The sequence below is a fragment of the Mixophyes fleayi genome, chromosome 5 (assembly GCF_038048845.1).
Source record: "Mixophyes fleayi isolate aMixFle1 chromosome 5, aMixFle1.hap1, whole genome shotgun sequence".
Classification (NCBI taxonomy): Eukaryota; Metazoa; Chordata; class Amphibia; order Anura; family Limnodynastidae; genus Mixophyes; species Mixophyes fleayi.
In genome coordinates this window covers 61,278,610-61,301,260 of record NC_134406.1, presented here as the reverse complement: position 1 = coordinate 61,301,260, position 22,651 = coordinate 61,278,610, and the positions used below count along the sequence as shown (strand labels likewise).

At 39.4% G+C, this 22,651-nt stretch overlaps 1 protein-coding gene across 5 annotated transcripts in view; it reads right to left on the bottom strand.

Annotated features, from left to right (window-relative positions):
• CREB5 (cAMP responsive element binding protein 5) overlaps positions 1 to 22,651 on the bottom strand; it is a 390,366-nt gene that overhangs the window by 78,983 nt on the left and 288,732 nt on the right. For all 5 annotated transcript variants that reach the window (XM_075212281.1, XM_075212282.1, XM_075212280.1 and 2 more), the window contains one exon: positions 3,985 to 4,111. In XM_075212281.1, the coding sequence (XP_075068382.1) occupies positions 3,985 to 4,111 (127 nt within the window). The remainder of the gene's footprint in view (positions 1 to 3,984; positions 4,112 to 22,651) is intronic.

Here is a 22,651-nt window from a genome sequence, read left to right as displayed (position 1 = left end):
GAGACTGCAAGCTGTGGGACATATCTCTCATTGCTCCTGATGGATGAGGAAAGAAAAGCTCCATCAACTTTACTTTTTAACAAAACAAAAACGACAAACCAGAGAAATGGCCACAGAGCTTTATTAGCATTCCCTGATTGCACGATCACAGCTGCACAGAGTTCAATAGAAGATTGAGCAGCACATACAGGTGTTTACCCTGCAGGACTGACACTATTGGTTATAAAGCAACACAGATTAGCTTTTCAGTGGATAAAAAAAAGGCACAACCAACAAAAAACATGTTATATGTTGACTTCAGCTACAACAGCACCAAAAACATTCTGGTTGTATAAGAACATACGTACATTGATATAGTGCCTATCCAGTCTGTTATGTCCTACTAGGGGATACTATAGTAAGCAAATAACAACTACAAAAGTAGAAATAAAAGTGGAAGAAAAAACTATAGAAATAGGGGAACAAACTTTAGGACACATTTATGGGGAATTCAAATTATAATTGTCATAAACTAATTTAGTCTACACAATACTAAGAATAAAGGACGACTTAAAAATCCTAACACTAAAGCTCAGTCACATAAAGAAAAAACCCCAATATAAAATTCCAATATCCTAACCAGTAAGATAATTATTCACGTCTAACCAGCACACAGCAAAAAAATCTGACCATAAAGTTAATATAATTTAGAACAACATGATTCGTAAAGACAACATATCATGCATTTATATACTAGTGTAGTCTTCCACTGACACAATTTGTGGAAAACCTGAGTCAGATGAGGAAAGTAAATTAAGTTCAAGGATAGCTTTCTTATTGTTTGTACTTGTTTGGGCCACATATTAGTCCTGAAGACCTTATGGAATATGTTCAACATACCTTCATTTTACATATACTTTGATTTAAACTTTGCTGTTTCTGCACTAATACAGATAGAACATTTAACTGTGTCCCAAACCTGAACCTTGACGTGTGTCTAGAAATCACGCGAGCACGTTTAGACATGAGTTACCTGTGTTTTGAATTCTTTCCATACACAGATGTTTACAAAGAGAGTAAGTAGCTAAGAGAGATGAAGGGAAGAGTAGACCAATCCAGGGCACTGCAGGCCATATTCCCTGGGGGCAGCTCATTCATAACTGCATGTCCTAAATGACACTCTTTCCATAACTGTCCAGGAATTTTGACATGACTCAGAATCTTATTCCACCTTACGCACTTATAGTTATAGTGTACAAAAATATCTATATACATCTCATCTTTAACAAAATATACAGGGTGAGCACTCTCTATTGTACAGGACAGGAGCTGAATGAGAATCAGTATAGGACATAGATTGTAAGCTTGCGGCCAGGGCCCTCTTACCTCTCTGTCTGTCTGTGTTACCCAGTATTGTTTTATTACTGTTTGTTCCCAATTGTAGCGCTACGGAATCTGCTGGTGCTATATAAATAAATGTTGATGATGATGACATCCATAAAGACAAAGCAGATGTACAGCGCTATCAGGGCTTAAAGATTTGGAAAAAAAATTATTCTTGTGGATCAATGATACCAACATATCAACATATATGTAAGCTATGCAAGGCCTGGCATTCACATGTACCCGAATATTACTGACCTTGCTGCCTTCCCAAATATGGTGAATCGATGGGTGCAAAATGGAAGTGGCACTCAAGGAATTTAAAAGGAATAAGCAGTAAATAACCAGTGTTAGATCCGATGTTACAGTGTTTAATAACTTTCTTCAGTGATAAAGCATACTTATGTTGTATTGGTATAGGGCTTATGTTTTGTCTACATCTGTATATATTTATATATGTGTAGTATGTGTCTTCCATTTCCCTCTATTCTGTTTCTTCCTATTCCAGCAGGAATTAGGGTTACTGTCCCTTTGTCGTTTGCTTTTTGCACCAATAGCTGTCTGTTCCATGGCAGTGTTACCAAAGAAGTCATTGCTACGTCCAGGCGTTACCAGAGCCGTGTGGACCCCATCCTGGAATTTCTGCATAGTGGGGTAGAGCACTGCTGCGCTACAGAGCTACAGGACTGCCCAACACACGCTTGAGTTTCAAACTGTTCCCGTTAGTCAAATTTTGAACAAGAAGTCACTCCCATCATGAAATATGCAAATTAGTTTTGCTAATTGGGGGGGTTAGTAAAAAAAATATGATATGGTGGAATTAGCCTTGAACATTTTGTTGTGTCAATCATTTTTTTATTATGCATGGCATATCATTGTATATCTGTGGGGTAAATATTCTGGACCAGACTTATACACGTTGCAAATATGGCTCTTCAACTGTAGATGCAGCAAAACACTGACTACCATACCTCACTGTTACTAATTAGAGACAATGTACTGGAGGCGGCACACTGGGAATTGGAACACATGAGTTGAAGCATTATGGCAATGGTTTGTGTTAGATTTTGTCAGAACCCCACAGTAGCCTGATTACACTATGGCATAAAGGATGGGAAAGACCCTGAAGGTGCCATTACTTACTACCTCTGGTGTTTGTACTGATATTCCCTCTACACCAGGGAGAACCAGGTAGAGACCCCTCTCACCCTGCTCTTATGGCCAATGGCCAGGTCCTACTTTGTTTCATTTTTATTTATTATAAATCACGGTTGCAATGGAATTGGTATGTTGATGTCTCCCCACCACATCAATACTCCTAATAAGCCAAGGGATATTTAAAATCACTGTGCATAATAACATCTTTTCAACTTAATATTGCTGTGTAGTAAACTGTAAGCAGTGGTGCTGACTTTCAGAAGGAAGTTATGTGCGACAGCGTTTTATCACTGTAAGAGGACACCTACATAACTTATTACACAATCAGTATATTCTGACTGTTTCACTTGTATCTTCCTACATAGTTCATATGTGATGAAGAATAAATACATTATAGGCTGATTATCTAAAAACTAGTGACCTAACTTTCAAACTAATCAAAATTATACACAATATAGACAAATGCATACAAACATGTGGAAACCAACACCCAGGTATACATATTTTCAGAGACATCATTATGAGCTGAAGCCATGGGAATAAAACATAATAAATCATATACAAATAGTCCACAATAGTCAACTTAATTCTGAATATACATAAATAAGTATAGCATAATATCACAAGTTTCAAATAATATAGCTTGCACATGCCCTAATAAAACAATGTTTAAGTGAACATATAGGGGGTAGATTTACCAAACCTTATAAAAAGGAGAAGTGGAGGTGTTCCCCATAGCAACCAATCAGATTCTAGTTATCATTTTGGAGAATGTACTTGTTAAATGATAGCTAGAATCTGATTGGTTGCTATTGGCAATACCTCCACTTTTCTTTTTTAGAAGTTTTGCTAAATCTACCCCATAATCCCCACATAAGACAGTGACAGTGATGTCTTTAAAGCACAAAATGACTTACCTAAATATTTGTTTATTTAGTACTTTAATAAATATCTCTTTATCCCTCTCCAAAAAAAAACTACATTGGTAGCTGTCATCTTACTTTTGAATACCCAGTAAATATAGCTCTCCACACTCTTAGCTGCTGACATAAGGGCATAGTAACATCGGCTTACATATCTACTGGGTGAGTCAGCAACTGAAAAGGCAGCCTTCTAATTCCTTACAAATGACCTGCATGTAGGGTAAGTAACTGTGGGACTCCTGGGTAAAGTGGCCCTTTGGTGCCATTGGCTTGGGTGGGTGTCAAAGTGTTTTCCTGTATAGTAGCAATGCAACAGGATCTACTTTAATTTCCTATATTCTGCTGCTAACCAGAGCCTACTGTCTGAGACAGCTGCATAAGTTGTAGGCTCAGCACTATCTACCTAAAGTCAGGAGGGAAATCACACAAAAATAGGATTCATGAAATAAATAGCTAATGATATATTAGCAGCTTTAAAATATCACATAATTTATTCTTATAAGACCCAGCTGTTTACAATGTAGATAAATGAATAACTCACAGGCATCAACACGGCTGAGGATCCGGGCATGGTGGGGTTGGGCAAAGTGCCAGGCATAGAAGCAGGCATGGGCTGTCGCTGTCTGTTGTGTAGATGCAGTAGTGAAGAAAGAGAGCCCGGGACAGGCCTAGCCAGAGAAAAGAAAACATGGTAAGAATCAGACAAAGTAAATAAAATGTAAGTGATGTACATTGAATCGCAAGTCAAACTTACTCTTGAGATACCCAATAGTTGGCCCAGGTTTCATGTGCAACCTTTCCCTAAACACACTCCATTCATAAACATTGTTTTCATATTAAAAGAGGAGCGCAGGCTATAATAGCAGAGTTAGCCAGCAATACTAAGGCAGTCAGTGACCAAAACTTATGTGTTACACTTTCCAGAGAGCAATTGACACAAGCCAAAGTAACATCTGGGGGTAAATGTATCAAGCTGAGAGTTTTTCGTAGTGTTTGAAAAACCAATCAGATTCTAGCTATCTTTTATTTACTACATTCTACAAAATGATAGCTAGAATCTGATTGGTTGCTATTGGCAACATCTCCACTTTTCAAACCCGCCGGAAAACTCTTAGCTTGATACATTTACCCCCTGATCTGTATTCTCTTTCTCTTTATTGGTAATATTGCTTTTGTTACAACTTTGAACACATAAATCTGCCATATATTTCAATCCCATTGAAATATCTATCTATGTATCTATCTCGCTAGCGTTCTATTGTGCACTTGTGTGCTGAATACTACAAAACATGCATGTCATACAGCATAGCCGCCTAATATTCCTGATTTCAAAAACAATAAGAGACGGTGCAAACTGGGTTAAATTAGAGTAAGTTCAGCAAGGTATCAGCACATAGCTGGAATAGGTAAAGAACTGAATTTTTCATTTAGGATGTTGGGAGGTATGAACACAATATATCTATGTATTATTATTATTATTATTATTAATTTTTATTTATAGGGCGCCACAAAGTATCCGTAGCGCCGTACAAGGACAAACAATGGCACAGTACAAGGTGAAACAGCACAGTACAAGTAACAGTAAGCACTATAACTCTGGGGGCTCAGGCACAGCATGAAAGAGAGGGAGGGAGGGGAAAAGTGAGTACAGGCAGGTAACTATGGCCCAAGAGGGTGGGCACGGATGACAGGTTGAGAGTCACTGAGGGGAGCGGAGAGAAGCGAGAGGAGACAGAGGGCAGAGGGACTGAGAGGAGGTGAGCTGAGTAGCTGGAGAGCGCAGTTAAAAGTGATGGAAACAGAAGGTAGGAGAGCCCTGCTCAAAGGAGCGAACAATCTAAAGGGAGGGGAAGACAGACAGACACATGGATGAGACGGAGAGACGGGAGGAAGGGGGAGAAGGGAAGAAGGGATGAGAAAGAGAGGTAGCCGACCGGTGGGAGATTAGGCATGAGACTGGAAGGCTTTAAGGAAAAGGTGGGTTTTTAATGTTCGTTTGAAAGAGGACAGATTAGGGGAAGTTCTGATGGAGCGGGGGAGCTTGTTCCAATGGAGGGGAGCGGCGCGGGAGAAGTCTTGGATACGTGCGTGAGAGGAGGTAATCAGAGGGGAAGCTTATCTGTAATGGTGGGGGCCACAAATAAGCCTTTTAGGGCCACCAGCCCTGCATTAGATCATAGCTGTAGATGGCTATAGCACATCTTCAAGATTTGGCTTCACTATCTCTAATGGAAAAAACAATGCATCATCATCATCATCATCAACACCATTTATTTACATAGCGCCACTGATTCCGCAGCGCTGTACAGAGAACTCATTCAGTCCCTGCCCCATTGGAGCTTACAGTCTAAATTCCCTAATATACACACAAAGAGAGAGAGAGAGAACGAGAGACTAGGGTCAATTTTAATAGCAGCCAACTAACCTACTAGTATGTTTTTGGAGTGTGAGAGGAAACTGGAGCACCCGGAGGAAACCCACGCAAATACAGGGAGAACATATAGACTCCACACAGAGAAGGCCATGGTCGGGAATTGAACTCATGACCCCAGTGCTGTGAGGCAGAAGTGCTAACCACTGAGCCACCGTGCTGCCCAATGCAGCATTTAATCATCTACTATGCTATTCTAATATAACTTTGCCCAATATGATTATACTATCAATATTATATTATCAGTATTAACTTCAATGACAGATCCCATGTAACTTGGTATATAAGGATTATTGTTATAGTATTGACCCAGTGATACTCCTAAAGTATAACTTCACCTAAATAGTATTTGTTACCCATCACCTCCATTTCTCCATACTAGTCCCTCTGTTTGGCCCCCATGTCAGGGACCTCTGCAATTCAGTAGAACTGACACATGGCGACAACTGGTAGAAAGTGAGTTTAATATAGTGCTGTGTAAGTTTCTAACACAGGAGCTTAGATAGGGTTATTGTAAATGCACCACATAAAAGTCATCCATGTACAGCCGTACTCACTTTTTACTATACTGACCAGTCACAATGTGTGTCTCCAAATGCCAGACTTAGACCAAGAACACAAATTATTATGATTAGCTGACATAACATTTGCATCTTTAATTGTATTCTTACATTGTAGTATTAAAATGTCACAAAACAACGCACCGTATAAGCCATACAGGAGGATTATTTTTAGTCTCTTAATGAAAACAATATGTAAAATTTCACAATAGGATATAATGATCTGTGGATGTTTAAAAGGGGTGCATGTATTGATGAATTAGATGAGGAGCAGATTAGGCGCCTGAGGGTAGAGCCTGTATAATAAAATAAATGCATGTAATGGCTTTAAAGGAAGTTAAAATTATTTCAATATGATCTTCCTTATTTTGCCCACACATAGTAAAGCTTTACACAGCACATTAACCCAGCAAGCACTTACTTGAATGATGAGTATGTATAAAGATGTCAGATAAATAATAGTATTATTATATGTGTTGTATAAATGAATAAGAGATTTACTCTACAATTGTGGCCTTCTGTATGCCTGGCCTCTGTGTGCTTTGTGTATCTGAAACAATGAGTGTAAATTCAGATCTCATTCCTTCCAAGAGACATTGAAATAAGGATGAGATGATAAAGAGAGTGATATAATACATATATATATATAAATATATTTTTTATAATATAATAAAATGAAACGTTCTGATATCAACGCTCCAACGTAAAAAGTCTACTCCAGCTCACCCCAACAAGCAAAGGAGCAATCTAGAAATGGAAGCACAAATAAAACAGGAGAGCGCTCATAGTGCAGTGATTTTTGATTTTTCAACACCAATAAGATGTGTATAGTTCTTATATGAACTGAGCACAATTAATACAATTCAAAAGGCTTATCTATAAGTCGTCCAACATTAGGATTTGAGTCCAAGGAACAAACAGTAAATTTCTATGAAGAGCAGAGAAAAAGCTACAACAAGTGGCCATACATGTGTGGAATACTTTCAAAAAGATTTTAATAACAATAAGCAATAAGAATAGAGCTTATCTGTATTGTCATATAAAGGGCTGTCATAGGTCGGACCAACCAACAAACAGGACAATGAAATTTGCAGCAAAACCAAGTTGAGTGCTCTCTAGTTCTATTTGTGTTTTCCTATAACATATATATATATATATATATATATATATATATATATATATATATATATATATAATAATTATAATACTAGTATATAGTACTAATATAGTACTAATATATATATATATATATATATATATATATATATATATACAAATGACAAAGGCAACTGGCAGTAAGAGAGAGTGGCAGTTTGGGGGAGAGTGTGATATACTGTAAAGAGGGAACACTCTAGTTCAGCACTTGAATCGTTTCCAGTTCTGGACAAAGCTTAGAGATGCAGTATATTGCACAAATAAGTCAATGTTTAATGATCAGACCCTGGAAATAAATGGTAAGAAAATACAATGACAAAAGCCAAAGTTACATCCCTTCCACCATGTCATCTGGTCTATGGACATAACTGCTTCATACCCAAGTGCTCCTCATTATTACTCAAATTCCAACATCCTTCTTTTATGCCCCACTGTCCCTCTTCTGGCTCTAATGTATATAATGATGTATATATAAATTCCAGTGAACATCAAACTGACTGCGTGGCTCCTAAGTGTATAACACCATTACCCTGCACAGAATGTTAGTAGGCGTATTGCTGCTTTCTGTGGATTGCTGATTTATAGCTGTGTATTCTAAACCTTGTCTACAAGAATTTATATCTGACAACCAGTCATAGTTCATAAGATTGTTACATATTCCAAGAGAACATCCAATGTTTTATAGCAGAGTGTAAATTCTTCTGTTCTTTAAAAATATCAGAAGGGAAGTTGCTGGAATGTTTAAATGGTGGAAGAAACATCATGTAAGCCTTCATGTCAGCAGGAGATTTGGGCAGAGTCTTGTGTATTTAGCTGCCACTTGTCTGGAGCAAAGTGAAGGTAAGGACAGTGGCACATTCTTGGCTTTCTGATATATCAGTTGTAGAGCACGGTACCAGTACAGCAAGCATCTAAGCTGTCATTTCTTTTCATAAACAGCCTAGTGAACGGCTTCATAACAATTTGAAGAGCCAAGGACATTTATGTAACAATGATGTTTACCCAAACCTTTTTGAGTTAGCCGTAGTACTACTGTACAGTTGATACATACACAATATCAGTCACTACAACCTATCATTAAAGGTGAAAAGTTATTCTCAATTGCTTGTTTGTTTTTGTCTATTACTTTTGCCTTTATTCTCTTCCATGTCTACAGTGGCACTTTTCAGAAATCACCTCTACACTCTACTCTCACACTCAGTATTCATCATTCTCATGCCAACTCCTGTAAGAATTCTATCTTTACATTGTCTAGACTACACAAATGCTTCCAGATGCATATGTTCCCTCTCACACTTGTTTATCAACACACTTCTACTGCTGCCGTGTTTGCGAGTTTTTTTGTGACACAAAACTATAACTAATCCTCAGCGAATAATATCTTTACCTATACCTATACCTATTATATCATATTATATACCTATATTAATATACCATAAATATATCAAGAGTGGAATATCATTCCATACTGACAAACATTGAAGGAGATCCAGTTTTATGTAAGTTTTTATTCTACAGCCCCAGAGTGAACTGTCTTATAAAGCAGCAGTGCCTTGAGACCCAGCCATGGTATTGGAACTGTGTACTGTGCAAGGCCTTATTATCCAATAGGCTGACTGGGCTGTAGCCTAGGGCACAAGGATTTTTTTGGGGGGAGAGCATTTTTGGAGGGTGCAAAATTGTGCTGGAGAGGCATAAACTGAAATTAATTTAACAATTAAAAGTTTTATTCAAAGCAAAAATAAAACATGTTAGAAAAATATAGTAAGATTGTATCACCCTCAGGTGGGTGCTTGAGGATAAGTAAGTAGGAGTGACAAGGATGGCGACCAATGACGGCGTAACAGCCCATCTCCACCTTCACCCTCAGTAGCGCTTGTACACACCTCCATTACACTATACAGTTCTGATTTTAATGAAAACTAAGTCAGTGACAAAGATTACTGTGACCCTTTCAAAGAACCAAGTGGAGCTAAGTTCCGAAAACACGGGGGACACAAACATTGGTGGGGAAGGGATGAAAGAAGCCAGATTTAAAATTAAGTACAAGGTTGTTATTACCTACAGCATGTAAAGGCGATGGGGCGTTATGAGCGTATTAGCCTAGGGCAGCCTGAATCGGGCCCTGGTATTGTGTATGGCTTCCCCTGACTGAGTAGATTGCTGAGACCATCTAGTCAGTGCTTCCAAATACACTGTGATAATATCATGTATGAGGCACTATACAAGCTCCAGGGACCGCACTACCTGGTTAGACTGCTTAGAAGAAGCGTGAACTAGTCAGCAGGGGTATCCATAAGTGTAACTGTAATACAAGTTATAGTCAAGGGGAAGATAGATAGTAGATACAAATTCAATAAAATGTCAATTGTCACATCCCCTTTAAGATACATTGGGGAGTCCGCTACTAATATAAATACAGTTCTCATACACATTTGTTCATAAATGTCCCCTACTGTATAATTAGAAGATAACCCATGCAGGACACTCTGGCACTAGGACACATAATATTACATGTCAGCATACACACATATATACACTAATCCAGAACTCAAAATAAGTCAAAAATCGTAAATCAAAAGCTTCTGCAGCCCTAATCCGAAATCTGACCCAACCCTAAATGATAACCTTTCACCCAATTTAAGAGCAAGTCATAATCCAAGCATACATAACAACCATACACCTAAATCAAGGGAGAAAACTTATACAACATCATTGCTACAAGTGGTTTTGTCATGATACAGTTGCAGGGAGCCCTTCATGCTTTGCTAATGGCTATAGGGCAAACTAATGTGTTCTCCAACCACTAATATATTAAAGTGGCCGTGACTGTACATTTCCCAGTGCTAATGGGACAAAGTACAGAGAGAGAACAATGCTGGGAGTTGTAGTCCTTGAAAATATAACTTTTATTAATTGGACCAGAATTAAAGAATATACTTCATTTTAAATCAAATTCACCTTAGCTAGTGAAATAATATACTGCAGCATATGCCTTGTACATCAAAGCACAAGTGTAAATAAACTATCCAAAACTTTCCAAATAAATACACTCTCCCACAAGCCATGTCTGTGACAGTCTCCAGAGCCAAAACAAAGCCAGTTCTCACAATGATAGTAATTCAGCTGTAATGTCAGGGGAACAGTACAACTGTAGTAGAGATGAGTGCAGTTGCGGCTAAATTGAAATGACATTTTGCAGTGGAGCAGGTAATTTCCAGAGATACAATCCTAGAGTTCAGAATTTTTTTTTGTCTTTCCCCACATTTCGCAGAATGTACACTCTATTACTAGGCCTGGGACTACAACGCTGTAAATTCCTTCTGTTGTTGGGGTTACAGAACCATTAAGGTCAACGCTAAATGTCCGCTGGGAAAAATTCCAATATTCAGCACCCAAATGCGGTATGAGGCAAACATTCCGCAAGAGAATTACAAAAATTACAGATATCTCTAATAAAGGCTATGTATGGTAAAGGGGGCATTACAGGCAAGCTGTGTCTGGATGGGAGCTTTTAAAGGTACGTTTAACAGCCATTAAGTGTCAATTACAAACATAGAAAATTGTGTAGTATTTTAGGAGAAAAAAAGTCAAATTTGTCATTACTACAGGGGTAGTCAAATATCCATAATATACAGTTCTTTGAAGTGATGCTTTTACTTTTGCTGACACGTGCATTCCTATCACAGACCACAATCCTGCAAATTGTCACGCAAAGTGTCTGTACTGATACACATATTTGTACACAAGTATATATTTATGCAGTAATGCACATAACATCTTTGTAAAAATACTTAGCGTTTTTTTACATTTTCAATTTTAAGTGACTATTGTATGCTAAAATATAATACTAATCTTATTTCACTGTTTTTAGCTATAATCATTTTTTCGTTATGGTAAGCATGTACCTCTAGACTAATATTAGGGATTCAGCTACAATTACCGTGAACTCAGAGCAACAACGCACAACACAAACAAAAATGTACATTCTAGATATGAAGCATATAGGTAAAACACATTGCTCAGTGGTACCCTGATGTCATACTTGCCAACTCCCGAAATATCCGAGAGGCTACCGAATTCCAGGTATGTCTCCCAGACATACCTGGAATTCGGATGACTTATGGAGGAATGACAAAGAGCATGCTGTACATATCTAATGAAATATTACCACTTCAGTAATTTCAGGTTTAATATTCAGCATAATAATACACATCTTTTGATATATATGGTAAATCATATTTGCAAATTTGGCAATTTTTTTCCAGGGGCAGGTGGGTGTGTGGGGGCGGGGCTTGGCGAATTGTGTCATTGGCCTCGCCCCTAAACGGTCATCTCCATTTTTGGCCTATAACAGCAGGGGGCGGGGCCACGATGATGGGTGAATTGCTTCATTAAACCATGTCCCCTCCATTTAACTTACCGAACTTGCTGGGATCTGGGAGGTTGCCCTGCTCTCCCGAGAGTCCGAGAGGACACCCAGAAATTCGGGAGTCTCCCGGACAATCCGCGTGAGCAGGCTGCTAAGAAATAGATTAATGACTAACAGTGTCTGCAGTTGCTCTTTAAAGGTCTGATACTGAGTTGGATGCATGTTTATCCTCAAAAAAGCTCCCCCTTAAAAATAGCGTATTTATGCCCATATGCTAAGTTGGAGGCATCTACAATGTGTCCAGCTCTGCACCTGCAGCATCTGTGCCAGGTTTACGCTGGTCATATATACACCCACATACACACAATCAGGTCATAAGCACAAGAAAAGTTTGTTACCATCTGTTTTGGTAGGTAAAACACATTTGTTGTTAGGTTTGATATAATACAGTAGATATAATATTTTTTCTCACGTATGAATGAAATCAGCAAAAAAATGTTTTCTAAAATATGCCTACAAAATCCTATAATATATGCATGATCCGCTTCACAGGTAAATTCACAATCAGCCAATCAGAATGGAGCTTACAGTCTAAATTCCCTAACATACACACACACAGACTGAGAGAGACTATAGTCAATTTTTAATAACAGCCAATTAACCTAACTAGTATGTTTTTGGAGTGTGAGAGGAAACCGGAGCACCCAGAGGAAACCCACACAAACACGGGGAGAACATACAAACTCCACACAGATAAGGCCATGGTCAGGAATTGAACTCATGACCCCAGTGCTATGAGACAGAAGTGCTAACCACTAAGCCACCGTGCTGCCTAGATCAGGGAACAATCTGGCAATATACGTGGGTGGCCTGATTGCCCTGATCTAATTGTTCAGTTTCCAGACTGAGCAGCTAGATTGCAGTACGTAGCATGACATATGCTGGATGAAATGAAGACTCCACACGCGCTAATATGGATCACTGCTAAGGATGAACAACATGCTGCACAAAATATTTCCCTCATTCCACATTTGGCTGTGACACCTCGCACAAGTGAAATTTGTATTCTCAGTCCCACTAAGGAAGGTAAATCCCAATATGTGCCATATCTTTCATAAAAATTGCTATGCGCATGCTCCGAAATGGACTATACGCCAGTGAACGCAAGAACATACAAATCATCTTTGGACAAAGTGACAACCTGCGATTTCATGGGTGGAACGGGGAGAGGACAGGGCGTATGCACGTAGTTAATGTACAGTAATGGTGTTCCAAGCTGGAGCGCACCCAGCAGCATCCGATGAAAGCTTTGGGCATCTCTCAGATACATGGTGTTCTGTTGTATCACTTGCACCAGCTATAGGGCAGGTGTAAGTGCAGAGTGATAGTGATGACAGTCACACATACATGCTAGAACAAATGTTTGCAATCAAAAGCAGCTGTAAAAATGCATTTTATGTATGGTAGGGATTAATAACATTCTGATGATTGTATTTAATAGGATGGGGGGTGGAAACTTTATTTTGTTTATCTCATTAATGATTATATTATTAACAGGTGACAATAATTGAATACTTTTTTCTGTACGTTCTGCTGGGACTTTCTATTCCATATATGTATTGTAGGTATCCCGCAGTGTGTTGTGTCTGTCTGCATACGGCAAGTACCGTATATGCAGAGTGTACTTACACCCGTATTCAAAGAGTCTGCTTCTAGTTGAATGTGCATGTGCCCGATATAAAAACTGCACAATACGTTCGTTCTGCGTTCTTTGGTGAACCAGAACCACAGTGCGGAATGGTCAGGCAAAAGCAGAACTTGAAGATTGTGTCACCAGAGGTCCTCTGGGAAAAGACCTGTTCTGCAGTGAAATTCGATTTGTGTGAAACGTCTTGACAACTTCATTTATCTCTAGACATGACCTAAAATTACAATATTTTAAATATTAGGAGAATTTCCTCTGTAATCCTTTTTTGAGAGACTACTGATGGTGCTGGTGTTACAGAGTTCTATAGATTACTTGTTATCTAAAAATCTGTACATATCTAATACTTTCATTCCTTACACTATTTAGGTTAAAACTGAAAGAGACACAACCATAAAAACTACGTACAATTTCTATATAACTGAAACACAACAAGAAGAAGGGCATGATTGGTATGTATTTTGTCTGAATAAAACATTGCCTAATGTCTGGGTACCTGAGGTGGGCTAAGTGCAGTCATGGAGGACAGGCTACTGAAGTGTATTCTGACTGATGTTGCTCATTCCTGATCAACAAAGCAGCAGGAAAATTATTAACTCAGTGTTTCATTTTTGTGACATTGATTACAGGACACTGCCCTATTTAATAGTACAGAATGACAAACACTTCTTTTTATCATCACAGTAAACATTTCATTTTTATTGTGGCCTACAGAGTAGTCTGGACTACTGAATGGGACAAAATAATCAGAATGACAACTCTTTGCCTATAATAGTTATTGAACTACTTTTCCCAAATTACTTAGCCAGCCAGCAGTGAGGCACTGCAAGTCTACACAGATGGGAGAATGCTGTATCTTCCCTAGCGAGGTAGGCACATCTGTGCACATTGGTGACTGAGAAATGACAGCAGAACACCAGGCTAGATTAGTAATTCTATCTGTATTATTATGTTCTTATTATATTTAACTTTGTGCTTCATATCAACAGTATGTTGTCAAAAGTGCAATACATTCTGGAAATGAAAACAAAACACCATCACGCACAGGCTTGTTTGCATGAGCATAAGCTTTTAAACACAATGATCCTCGTATTTTTAATTACAATTTGCCTTTAGGGAAAGTATTTTATTGCAACCCCCCCAAAAAAACTCTCAGACAAGATATAGTATATATATTGATGCATTGTTCTATCGCTAATCTAGTTCCTAGAGAGCTGAGCCTCTGTAGACAGATTACTTCTACCTGTATACTTGTATAAACACCATTCATGAAGTCATGGACTGTATAAGCCTTTCTTTCAATTAACATGTCAGCGATGACAGGTAGAAATTTCAAGCTTCTCTCCAGAATGATAAATATTGTAGTCCCTCAGACCATGGTCTTCTGCTCCCAGGTCCGTTAATCAAAATGAAATGTCCAGGATAAATAATCGACCCAGGTGTTTAAAATACTGTCAGGAAGAAACACTGATATATTTAAGGCCAACGCTGTGCATTAGTCATTAACATTTATAACAATGAATTGTTTCAATGGATTTGTGAAATGGTAGCAAAGGGTTGCATTGCTTTATATAGCTAGTAACAGTCATATTTGTATTATAAACACAATATAATATAAATAAATGTTACTAAACATTAATATGTGTGGCTGAATATCAGCTGTTCCTTATACTTCTTGTGGACAATATAACCTTAGGATTTGGCACAGCAGAATATGGTCATATATCCTTTAGTCCATCATGGGCTTGCTCAGCCAATCAGCTTATCTAGCAGTATACACAGATTCGGCACAGTCAAATTCATGTGAACGACACTCAGAGAAACATAAATGGGTGAGGTGTGATGAATGACAGGTGTAGGGAATAGTGAAGAAGGGTAATGAAAGATAGGGGTGATGTGATAAATAACAGGTGAGGTGTGACTAATAACAGTCGTTGGGGAGAATAAAGAGGGTTGATGAATAATAGTTTTAGGGGTGATGAAGAGATATGGTGAGGGGTTGTTAAATTAGAGGGAAGGTGGTGGTGGAATTACAAGGGAGGGTGGTGGTGCTGTGGTGGTAAATGAGTTTCATTGAGATATATAAGTATACAGCTGGTGGAAGCTATTAGTTTAATATGGGTCTATTTTAATTCAGTGTTTAGCTATTAGTGCAATTTGGGGTTGATGTGGGCTTTTAATATAATACGGTGGCTAATAATTTATTGATAGGGCCACCTGGGATGGGAGAAAGCCTATTAAATTTGTTTGCTATTGAGTCCATTCTAGGATCCAGGCAAGCAGCAATAGAGCTTAAGGCACCAGTAGCAGCAGCGCTAGCAGCAGCAGCAACAGAGCTTAGGGCACCAGTAGCAGCAGTGCCAGTAGCAGCAGCAGCAACAGAGCTTAGGGCACCAGTAGCAGCAGTGCCAGTAGCAGCAGCAGCAACAGAGCTTAGGGCACCAGTAGCAGCAGCGCCAGTAGCAGCAGCAGCAGCAACAGAGCTTAGGGCACCAGTAGCAGCAGCTCCAGTAGCAGCAGCAGCAACAGAGCTTAGGGCACCAGTAGCAGCAGTGCCAGTAGCAGCAGCAGCAACAGAGCTTAGGGCACAAGTAGCAGCAGTGCCAGTAGCAGCAGCAGCAACAGAGCTTAGGGCACCAGTAGCAGCAGCAGCAGCAACAGAGCTTAGGGCACCAGTAGCAGCAGCGCCAGTAGCAGCAGCAGCAACAGAGCTTAGGGCACCAGTAGCAGCAGTGCCAGTAGCAGCAGCGCTAGTAGCAGAAACAGAGCTTAGGGCACCAGTAGCAGCAGTGCTAGTAGCAGCAGCAACAGAGTTTATGGCAGCAGCATCTCTAGTAGCAGCAGCAACAGAGCTTAGGGCACCAGTAGCAGCAGCGCTAGTAGCAGCAGCAACAGAGTTTATGGCAGCAGCATCTCTAGTAGCAGTAGCAACAGAGCTTAGGGCACCAGTAGCAGCAGTGCTAGTAGCAGCAGCAACAGAGTTTATGGCAGCAGCATCTCTAGTAGCAGCAGCAACAGAGCTTAGGGCACCAGTAGCAGCAGCGCCAGTAGCAGCAGCAGCAACAGAGCTTAGGGCACCAGTAGCAGCAGCACCAGTAGCAGCAGCGCTAGTAGCAGAAACAGAGCTTAGGGCACCAGTAGCAGCAGTGCTAGTAGCAGCAGCAACAGAGTTTATGGCAGCAGCATCTCTAGTAGCAGCAGCAACAGAGCTTAGGGCACCAGTAGCAGCAGCGCTAGTAGCAGCAGCAACAGAGTTTATGGCAGCAGCATCTCTAGTAGCAGTAGCAACAGAGCTTAGGGCACCAGTAGCAGCAGTGCTAGTAGCAGCAGCAACAGAGTTTATGGCAGCAGCATCTCTAGTAGCAGCAGCAACAGAGCTTAGGGCACCAGTAGCAGCAGTGCTAGTAGCAGCAGCAACAGAGTTTATGGCAGCAGCATCTCTAGTAGCAGCAGCAACAGAGCTTAGGGCACCAGTAGCAGCAGCGCTAGTAGCAGCAGCAACAGAGTTTATGGCAGCAGCATCTCTAGTAGCAGTAGCAACAGAGCTTAGGGCACCAGTAGCAGCAGTGCTAGTAGCAGCAGCAACAGAGTTTATGGCAGCAGCATCTCTAGTAGCAGCAGCAACAGAGCTTAGGGCACCAGTAGCAGCAGCGCCAGTAGCAGCAGCAGCAACAGAGCTTAGGGCACCAGTAGCAGCAGCACCAGTAGCAGCAGCGCTAGCAGCAGAAACAGAGCTTAGGGCACCAGTAACAGCAGTGCTAGTAGCAGCAGCAACAGAGTTTATGGCAGCAGCATCTCTAGTAGCAGCAGCAACAGAGCTTAGGGCACCAGTAGCAGCAGCGCTAGTAGCAGCAGCAACAGAGTTTATGGCAGCAGCATCTCTAGTAGCAGTAGCAACAGAGCTTAGGGCACCAGTAGCAGCAGTGCTAGTAGCAGCAGCAACAGAGTTTATGGCAGCAGCATCTCTAGTAGCAGCAGCAACAGAGCTTAGGGCACCAGTAGCAGCAGTGCCAGTAGCAACAGCACCAGTAGCAGCAGCGCCAGTAGCAGCAACAGAGCTTAGGGCACCAGCAGCAGCAGCTCCAGTAGCAGCATCTCTAGTAGCAGCAGCAACAGAGCTTAGGGCACCAGTAGCAGCGTGGAGTATTAAAAGCTGCAAGCACAGGTAAGAGAGAGGTGGATAGGATTGGGACACACGTGACAAGGGTAAAATGGTGGGAGAGCATACAGTATATGAGAAAGTGAGAGGGCATGTCAAATATGTACTCCAAACTCTTCCCTTGTCATAAAAGTTCCCTCACCAATCTCCACTTGGATCATATGAGGTGGAGTGGAGAGTGGGTTCATGAAATACACCTGGCTCCATGGATCCCAAATGCAGTTGCAGCGAATGCAAGTAAATAGAGCAGATAGAATCCAAAAGACGTCACTATGCATCATACACTGCTGACCACAGGTGTAATCAGGTACGTGGTCATTGGAATCAATAGGTTCCATCTCCATACCTGTTTACATGCTTTTACTAGTGTTACAAGAAAAATTTCTTAAATCAGTAAGGTAAGGAGCTAATATTGTTTCAGGATATAAAACATACTGTGACTCACACAAACCCATATTCTTTATGTTATGCTAAATTACACTAAGCATTTACTGAAAATAAAGGCAGCTTTTCCCCCTGCAGCGCTGAGTTACTACTATCACAGAATATGATCTAAAGACCAGTGAAAGACATTTTAGGCTGGATACATTAAGGGCACTGTGAGTTCACAACAAAGAATCGATAGTGGCTTTTTAACAGTATCAGCCAATCTTCACAGGACAGTTGAAGCTTTAGATGATAACATCTCCAGCTCTTCACTGCTGTAGGGGTATGTTGATGGAATTATTATGAGTGCTGCCAGAAAAAGGAGATGTTTACACAAGAGTTTAGATTTTTGTCTTCAGTGATTCTCTGAAATCCAACATCAAACACTGTAAAATGTACTTGGGGTTGTACGAGATGATTACTAGTACAAACGATATCTTCTCTACACATGTAAAATGACAACTGTGTAACCTGAGGTGGACAATGACAGCAAAAAGGGAAACAGGTGATTCCATTTTTTTTTGGGATCAATGATGAGTCTTCTATGCATACTTAACCTGCATCTCTGCTTACCTTCTGCTCCCATTCACTAAACCCAAAATAATGATAATGGGTTTAAAAAGATAAATAAAAAGTGTAAAAGTGGATATTCAGACAATTATTTAGAGTCAAAAATATGGCTTTAAAGAACTGCTTCAACTGACCCATGAAAGGGGTTAGTATTCTGAACAATATAAACCACATACCATAAAGGGCTGAGCTAATCACTGCAAATACTAAGTGTCAACTGGCACAACATGGGAACCAAGTGTGTCTGTGTTAAACTCCCTCCCTTTCCTTAGTTACTATGATATTTCTTTACAATCCCTTGGGATCACAGAGCTGTCATTAACAGCAGGAAAAGCTTTGATCGCAATGGACTAATACTGTAATCTCTCTTAACCCCTTTCAATCAATTTATTTTACTATTAAAATGTATTCATATGATTTTTTTCATTTATGTTACGTGCGTTTTTATAAAAAAAAAACGCTCGTGAAATGGATATACGCGCGTCCGTATTCAACACGGAGCTGATTTAAAGATACATGTGGCGGTGAATACGGGTCTATGTCTGCTCTGCTCTACTAGACAGGACACTGCAGGGTACATCCAATACAAAGGAGGGATATAAACTTACAAAGGATAGCACTGAAAAAAAAACCTATTTAATTAATATCACCTGTTAATAATATAGTCATTAATGAAAAAACTTTTTAAAAAAAACGTTGTTGTTTTTTTTTTTAAATCCCATGAAAATCATTTATTAGGATGTAATTATTGTTTACTGTACATAAAAAAAAAAATTTTTTTACAGTTGCGGCAGATTGCAAACACATGTTCTAGCATGTATACGAGACTGTCATCACTAGTGATCAGCAGTTACACCTGACCTGTAGATGGAGCAAGAGATACGGCTCAAAAACACATAGAGATGCTGAGAGCTTGAATCGGATGCTGCTGTGTGCACTCACACTTGGCACGTCTTACTGTAAACTGCCTACATGCATCCGCCTATTCCCCTCCACGCTCTACCCCTGAAATCGTAGACTGTCGTGAATCCTTTGCGCTCGAAGATGAATTGGAAGTTGCTGTTTTCTGTAGCGTACGGTCCGGTTCTGGGCATGTGCAGAGTAATTATGTACATTATAAGCAAATTAATCCCCAGTTATCCCCAGTTACGTTACTTAATGAATCAGGCCCGATATTTTCAACTATAAATTTAGCCGGGAACTACCATATTGTTAGTTTTGCAAAAGTAAAACTGAAGGATAGTTATCAGGATAATGTCTAGTGATGAAATTATCATGAGAAATGCTGAATGTTCTCGTAGTCCTTTATGTTGGCTGTGACAAGGTTTTAATCCCTGTGTTTATAGGCAGTTCCACCGGGTCCTTACAGAGGAACGGCCGGTCAGAGCTCCATGACGGACTTTCTATGAGAAGCAACGACTAGAAACCAACTGGCATGCGTCCCGGCCACATGATTGCTGTGATAATGAAACACAGCGATCACATTAAAAGTTTATTTACAGTTACAAACGTTTTCTAGCACGGTCCTCCTTCTCTACACTCACAGCCATTATAGGAGAGGGAGAGACAGACAGTGTGTTTGTTAGTTAAAACAGTGTGAAATGAAAAAATATATAGTTTGTTTTAATAAAATTTCCCTGTTCTCAAATTAACCCCTTTATATGCCTGTTAGGTAGTACGTGTGGCATCAGGTTAGTTATTAAGTTAGTTAGGGGAAAAAAAATAATCATATAATTATTTCTGGCACTATAACTACCTTAAACCTTGCAAACGTATACTGTATATAGCTGGTATCCTGGATTCAGGAGACGAGATAACATTTTGCAATAGTTTTCTGGGGCTGCAATATTGTGTAAAGCCCATCATAGGAAGAATTAGGAAGAATTCTGGAAAAGTGTACGTCTCTGCCGGAGAACAAGTCAGAATATAGATATGTTGGTGAGTAAGACTTAAAAATAAAATAGATTAGTAAAATAAAGTAAATAAAATAGTTATTTCCAGCACAAAAATGCAAAAATTGTTCTTGTCTTTTTTGAGTAAAACCGCCTCCAGTCCTGAAAGTGTTAAATACCAAACAATAACTTGTGAACAAGACACCCTGACTTCTCAATATGGAGACCCAAGCAACTCATGACTTCTAAACAAACATTTTTCCATTCTAATGTCCATTTTAAAGGTATGTGGTATTCTGGTTCTAGTCCCTGTAGGTGGGTAATCTGTGGCTCTCCTGCTGGTGTGGTACTACAAGTCCCAGTGTGCTCTGCCAGTCACTGTCAGTGTGTAACCGCAGTGACAGCAGGCTGCCTAAATCTACTGTCAAATGTGGCAGGAACTATCCCACATATGACACCATCCTGGTGCACCCGACAGTGTGTAAATACACATACGTGGGCACACTAGCACGCTTATTACAGTGCATGTGATATGTCAAAATAAAACACGTTCTAAAGAAGCTTCTTTTCTGGAAACAATACAATATGGGATTTTCCAATGTCCATCTTAATTTAGACCTTTTCATTTCAAGATCTTCAAGGTGCCTCAAGTTTTCATCTACATCATATGATGTACATTCATTTTTAATGTATGATTATAACTTTGTGTTTTAAATGGAAATGTTCCTTGTAATAAAACTATTGTGTGGGTTTCACTAAATTAATTCATAGTCATATTTAAAATAGGATAAATATAAAGCATTAAATTTTCTTTCATTAACACACATTAGCAATTAGCAGTCCCTAATGTTAAAGAAGAAGTATTCTCAGACTGTTGTTACAAATATGTTATCATGATCACAACATACTATTTACTAGAATCAGATTGCTGATAATTCTAAAAATACTACTGCTACTACTTATTATTATTATTATTACTATTATTATTATTATTATTATTATTATTATTATAATTAAGTAAATTGAGGAACCAATGTAGTTACATTGTGTTGATTCTGTATTGTGGAGTATAATTTAACTCTCTCTCGTTAGAAAGGAAACATTAGTACTTACAAACAAACATGGGGCAGTGTACCCTAATAACAGTCCCTCTTAATCTCACTGAACTTACCTGTAGACCAGAACTGTGGTGCTGGCACATTCAGGAAGATCAAACATAAGCTAATAGTAGCGCTAACCGGCTACTAATACTGTTTGACATAAAACATAATAAAAAGATGCCGAAATAGTGAACAAAATAAAATTAAAACTATAAGTATAATCGTGAGATCAATAATATTAAGTTAAAACCATTAAGCATAAGACAGGAAGATCGGTAACATCACTAACAGGCGGACTGACCATGACCAGCACAGGAGATACCTGGCAGAGTAGGAGATTTGGGATTTTCTCTCAAACAACATGGAGTCACTCAGGACTAAAATATTAGTACTCAGATAGATAGGGAGGTTGTGATAATGAAGGTCAGATCAAAGTGAAGAAAAATAAGGAGTGGTATTGTCAGTAATCAGGAAATACTCTATACCAAATTATATTCAGTAGTTACAGCAAATAATGTATATATAGCCTGCTATGAGGAATGTAATAAGTGCAGGGACGTGTGCAGTGCTAGAAATGTCAGATATATAATATATTAATCAGTAAGCATGTTCTAGAGGGGGATTCTCAGTCATCTCCCCTGCGCTTGTTTTGTTTTTCATAACAAATATCTTCATAGAAAACTAAATTAAACACAAATAAACTGAACTGTCTTGGTACGTACAGATTAGTGCCTGCTCTGCGCTCATATGTAGCTGCATCTGAACTTAGCTAGAATGAACCTCATACAGGGAACACTGTTCAACAGGAGACGATGATCACTGGAAACTCAATTATCGG